General features: G+C 50.2%; 1 protein-coding gene across 1 annotated transcript in view; it reads right to left on the bottom strand.

Moving 5' to 3' along the window:
* LOC147116019 (serotransferrin-1-like) overlaps positions 1-5407 on the bottom strand; it is a 250161-nt gene extending 244754 nt beyond the window's left edge. Inside the window, exon 1 of the mRNA XM_085990729.1 lies at positions 5292-5407. Within this exon, the coding sequence (XP_085846855.1) occupies positions 5292-5331 (40 nt within the window). The 5' untranslated portion in view covers positions 5332-5407. The remainder of the gene's footprint in view (positions 1-5291) is intronic.
* Between the last annotated feature and the right edge of the window lie 593 nt (positions 5408-6000).

Here is a 6000-nt window from a genome sequence, read left to right on the forward strand (position 1 = left end):
TTTCTTTTTCCCACTTTCTGCGTGTTTCTTTTCAAATCTACATTTCCAGCAAAAAAAAGTGGCTTTTAAACCACAAATTGTTTTTAAAAAAAGTTAATTAATTTGTAAATCTTTTCTCTAACATCTAGAATTTTCCTACCTTTCACCGTTTTTCCAGGCCTGTAAGCCTGGGCCTCTGTTGCCCAACCACGCCCGAGCTAGGCACCTCCCGTCATGCTGAACAAGCGGCTCGCGATCTCCGCCATCTTTGTGAAGGCTGGAGGGGGCGGGCCTGAGCCGAGCGTCGCCACCGCCGCCATCTTAGTAAAGGCAGGTGGGGCAGGAGTCAGCGCGCGCGACTTGAGTCCAGCCGGGCCTCTCGCGGTAGGTTGCGCGGCGGCGTCTCTCTCTCTGCTCTTGAAGCCGGCTCGGGCGGGGGGCGGGGCTCGGGACATCGGGGTTCGGCAGATCGGGGCTCGGGGGGGGCAGGGCTCGGGAGATCAGGCATCGGGAGATCGGGGGGGGGCGAGCCTCGGGAGATCGGGGGGCGGGGCTCGGGAGATCGGGGGCGGGGCTCGGGAGATTGGGGGCGGGGCTCGGGAGATCGGGGGGCGGGTCCCGGGAGATCGGGGCTCGGGAGGGCGGGGGGCGGGGCTCGGGAGATCGGGGCTCGGGAGATCAGGGGGCGGGGCTCAGGAGATCGGGCCTCGGGAATTCCGGCCTCGGGAGGGCAGGGGGCGGGGCTCGGGAGATCGGGGCTCGGGAGATCGGGGGGGGTGGGGCTCGGGAGATCGGGCCTCAGGAGATCGGGTCTCGGGAGGGCGGGGGGCGGGGCTCGGGAGATCGGGGGTCGGGGCTCGGGCTGATGGGGCGCTCCCCTCCCCCCCTCCTTCCCCCCTCCCCCTTCTTCCCTCCTTCCCCCCTCCCCCCACCTTCCCCTTCTTCCCCCCTCCTCCCCCTTCTTCCCCCCTCCCCCTTCTTCCCCCCCTTCTTCCCCCTCCCCCCTCCTCCCCCTTCTTCCCCCTCCCCCTCCTCCCCCTTCTTCCCCCCTCCCCCTCCTCCCCCTTCTTCCCCCTTCCCCCTCCCCCTTCTTCCCCCTCCCCCTCCCCCTTCTTCCCCTCTCCCCCTCCCCTTCTTCCCCCCTCCCCTCCCCCTTCTTCACCCCTCCCCCTTCTTCCCCGCTCCCCCTTCCTCCCCCTCCCCGCTCCCCCTTCTTCCCCCTCCCCCTCTCCCCCTTCTTCCCCCCTCCCCCTTCTTCCCCCTCACCCTTCTTCCCCCCTCCCCCTTTCCTCCCCCTTTCCTCCCCCCTCCCCTCCCCTCCCCCTTTCCTCCCCCTCCCCCTCCCCTCCCCCCTTCCTCCCCCTCCCCCTTTCCTCCCCCCTCCCCCTTTCCTCCCCTCCCCCTTTCCTCCCCCTCCCCCTTTCCTCCCCCTCCCCTCCCCCTCCCCCTTTCCTCCCCCCTCCCCCTTTCCTCCCCTCCCCTTCCCCCCTCCCCCTTTCCTCCCCCCTCCCCTCCCCCCGCCCCCTTTCCTCCCCTCCTCCCCCTTTCCTCCCCCTCCCCCTTTCCTCCCCTCCTCCTTTCCTCCCCCGCCTCCCCTTCCCCCCTTCCCCCAGTCGCTCTCTCTCTTCCCCCAGTCACTCTCTCTCTTTCCCCAGTCGCTCTCTCTCTTCCCCCAGTCGCTCTCTCTCTTCCCTTCAGTCGCTCTCTCTCTTCCCCCCAGTCACTCTCTCTCTTCCCCCCAGTCGCTCTCTCTCTTCCCCCCAGTCTCTCGCTCTCTCTCTTCCCCCCAGTCACTCTCTCTCTTCCCCCCAGTTGCTCTCTCTCTTCCCCCCAGTCACTCTCTCTCTTCCCCCCAGTCGCTCTCTCTCTCTCTTCCAACAACAACATGCCCTCAAAAGACCCTCGGCACCGCCGGGCACTTCAGCTAGTCTAATAATAAAATAATTATTTGTTTCTTACCAGTTAGTCTTTAGTTATACTTTTTGAGCCCAGAAATTATTGTTAGTGACATTAGCACTTTCAGATCACATTCCTTTGTGTGCTATTCTAACACAGGCATTAATCCACCTATTTTAGATGGGTTAAAACCTCTGCTAAAATAGCGCACAGAGGAATGTCATGCAACCGTGTTTGTCTGCTAATATCACCAACACTAATTTCTGGACTTTGGTTTCAAAATGAATCACTGATAATGTAATAGTACATCATTAAAAATAAAAACAACTTTCCATTGCAGTAACTACCACAGGAGCCTTACAATTGTCATGGTTGGCCATGTTGCCTTGACCTGGTGCCATTTGCCATCTCGTGCTCTTGGAGCGAGGACCTTAGCCTCCGAAAATAAAAAAAAAGTGGGTGCACTTGGTATATACCCTCCTCTACATCCCAGCTCTTAATGAGTCATTATTAATGAATTCAGGAGAAACTTCATCACCCAGAGAGTGGTTTTAGAATGTGGAACTCGCTATCACAAGGAGTATTTGAGGCAAATAGCATAGATACATTTAAGGGGAAGCTAGATAAGTATATGAGGGAGAAAGGAATAGAAGGTTATGCTGGTAGGGTGAGATGAAGAGAGGTGGGATGTGTGTGCACAAACACCGGCATAGGCCAGTTGAACCGAATGGCCTGCTTCTGTGCTGTATATTTAATGTAACTTTCCCAGTGACTTATGTCCTTGTTGTGAAAGTGGAACCCCGTGTTGCTGTTGAGAAACAATTGGCTGCTGTTCAAACAGATGCCAGGACAGGTTCGAGCATTAAAGTGGCAATGTGACTCGCAAGCTGAAATTTCTGCTCTAGAGGTATCGTTAACCAAGTTATGCTGCACAATAATAGGCCAATCAGTGGCATCAAATGTAGAAAAGCAGCAGCAGTTTACAACCACTTAACCTGTGACAACAATCAATGCCCCTTAAAAGCACATTTCCTAGTTACACAAAGGTGGCAGAAGTTTTTTTTTAAATCTTTCACTTTGCTCTGTCCCTCTTCTCAGTGTCTCTAATTCTGTCTGTGTGCTGGTATCTGTCTTTCTTTCTGTCTCTCATTTTGCCTAGAAATTATCATTGCCTATCATAGCAGATGAACACTTAACACATTTGTATGATTTAACTTTGCTATTTTAATCGCGGCATTAACCTGTTGAACAGCAGACAGATGAATGTCATGAGTGCATTAAGTGCCCTTCTGTTATTATTACCAAAAATAATTTATAGCTTTCTGTGTATGTGTGTGTGCATCTCTCCGTCTGGCTCTCTGTCTCTGGCCTAGAAATCCATTCACGCTGGTACGAAATAGGCACAGGGAATCAATCCCTCCACCTTAAAATGAGCACAAAAATCTAGGCTGGCACTTCAGTGCAGTACTGAGGAAATGCTGCACTGTCGGAGATGCCGCCTTTTGGATGAGATGTTAAACCGAGGCCCCTTCTGCTCTCTCAGGTGGACGTAAAAGATCCCATGGCACTATTTTGAAGAGGAGCAGGGGAGTTATCCCCAGTGTCCTGGCCAATATTTATCTCTCAATCAACATCACTACAACTGATTTTCTGCTCATTATCACATTGCTGTTTGTGGGAGCTTGCTGTGCGCAGATTAGCTGCCATGTTTCCTACATTACAACAGTGACTACACTTCAAAAGTACTTAATTGGCTGTAAAACGCTTTGGTATGTCCTGAGGTTGTGAAAGGCGCTATAGAAATGCAAGTCTTTGTTTATTGAACTGGTAGGCCTGAGGAAAACCCGATATTCGGCCTTGAGCCTCATTTAAATGACAGCAGCGAGCTGCGGCCACCTGCTGGCCGCCCCCTGACAGTTCGCTGGTGAAGAGGCTTCCGATTTCAAGCTGCTGCATCGCCAGCCGGCAGCGGCTATTGGATGTTCTTGAAACGGAACGGAAGGAGGTCGGGAGAGGGGGCGATCGGGAGAGAGTGACCAAGAAAAAGGGCAACCAGGAGAGGGGGCAAGTGGGAGGGGGCTGACTGGGATAGGAGGGCTATCGGGTAGGAGGCAATCAGGAAAGAAGAGCAACCAGGAGAGGGGTGTGACTGGAAGAGGGAAAATGACTGGGAGAGGGAGGCAGTTATCAAAGTGGGGAGGGGGGGACAGCAAGACAGATATCAACACGCACACGCACGTACAGAGTTAGAGACACTAAGAGGGACAGAGCAAAGTGATAGAATTCATTTTTTTAAAACTTCTGCCAACTTTGTGTAACTGGGAAATGTACTTTTAAAGGGTGTTGATTGGTGTCACATGCTCAGGCCAAGCCAGTCTGTTTCAAGCGTGGAAACTGGACGCCTATCTTTTTGACTATTATTATACTTATATGGCGGGTGGCGCACTTCCAGCTCATAATGAGCATGCGTTTCCTGCCCACCATATTGGAGGTTTATGCATCCATTTAGCATCCAAAAAATGGGTATGACACCATCAAACCTCTAGCATCTGTCTCCCTCCATCTCTCTCTTTAACCCTGTGGGTTGGATTTTTAACATATCATCCAGGCATAAAACTGGCGATGTGCATCGGCTGTCCATTATAGAAATCGCCCGATTTTCATTTCCATTGAATGCGGCAGGGCCTGAAGGAAACCCGTTCTCCCGGGTTTCCCGACTGCATTCCAGCCCCCCTACTCCCTACCCGCTTCCAAGTGAAATTCTGTATTTCTGCATCTCTCTGTCTGTCTTTAACTCTGCATTTCTCTCTGTCTGTAACTGCACATTCCTGTAAGTGTATTTCTTTCTATAACTATTATATAGAATAAATCATGGGTGTATTATTCAATGTTATCTTACTAAGTGTGAGAAAATACTGACACTGAATAAACAATGGTTTCTGATCTTGTCACTCTACTAACACTGCCATTCACTGCTCTGTTTGGTTTCAGTTCTATTTGTACTGTACAGAATTTCAGTCTCAATCTACAAAATTTATTCCCTAAATATATTTCCCAGAACGCGCTGTCAAAGGAGTTAAAAACTAGAGAATGAAGCCTTATACCTTTTCTTCTGCAGATTGTAAAGGCAATGATTGAACTATTAAACATTCATTTCTAACCCTGAATCTCTCTGTTACAAGCTGTCCTTTTATAGGTGATGGGACTTTTAAAAATCGCCAGTGAATTTATTCTGGATCTTCTATGATAAAAAAAACCTGTACGGTATTGATTTTGCACTATTGGAGCAAATGTTTGTTTGTGTTCATGTAAGAAGTGAAAGTTTAAGATAAATGAATATATCTGGCAATGAATGATACATTTGGAAAAAATACTTTCAGATAAATTCCCTCAAAACAAGTAAGTTTAATACTCACAAATAATTCCGGAGAGTATAACAGCGTAGGGTAAAGTCATCTTGCCAAACTGTGGATTGAAGGAACAGAGAAGTAATGGGGCTTCTGTCACAAACCAGCTGTGAGGCAGGCTTGTGATGGGACTTCTGTGCTGCCTCTCTCCTTTATAAAGTCTAGAAATTACTACGTTGGCAGAATGAGAGATAAGACTGACGTTGGCCTGTTTGAGTTATATTTCACAAGAGGGGTTACCAGAACTCAGCCCACTTCTGATATATTCAAATAAACCTTTGTTTAAGCTAGCAGGATTGCAGAGAGGGAACAGAGTGCAGTCTCAGAGGGGGCTAGAAGGTATTTGTCCACCTCTTGAAATTAGCCAAGTCAGTTGGTGAATAAAGATAGTATTGTTCGGGCATTCAGATAAATTATTTTTCATCATTTCGTTTCTGTATTTCGTCCTTCTCTGATTTTTCTTTTTGTGTTTGCTCTTTTCATAGAAATAGAAATCATAGAAATTCACAGCACAGAAGGACGCCATTCGGCCCATCTTGTCCGTGCCGGCTGAGAAAGAGCTATCCCCCAATCCCGCTTTCCAGCACTTGGTCCGTAGCCTTGTAGGTCACGGCACTTCAAGTGCATATCCAAGTACTTTTTAAATGTAATGAGGGTTTCTGGCTCTACCACCCTTTCAGGCAGTGAGTTCCAGACCCCCACCACCCTCTGGGTGAAA

Source organism: Somniosus microcephalus, chromosome 6, assembly GCF_052327205.1.
Source record: "Somniosus microcephalus isolate GS21.2 chromosome 6, FLI_Smic_1.0, whole genome shotgun sequence".
Classification (NCBI taxonomy): Eukaryota; Metazoa; Chordata; class Chondrichthyes; order Squaliformes; family Somniosidae; genus Somniosus; species Somniosus microcephalus.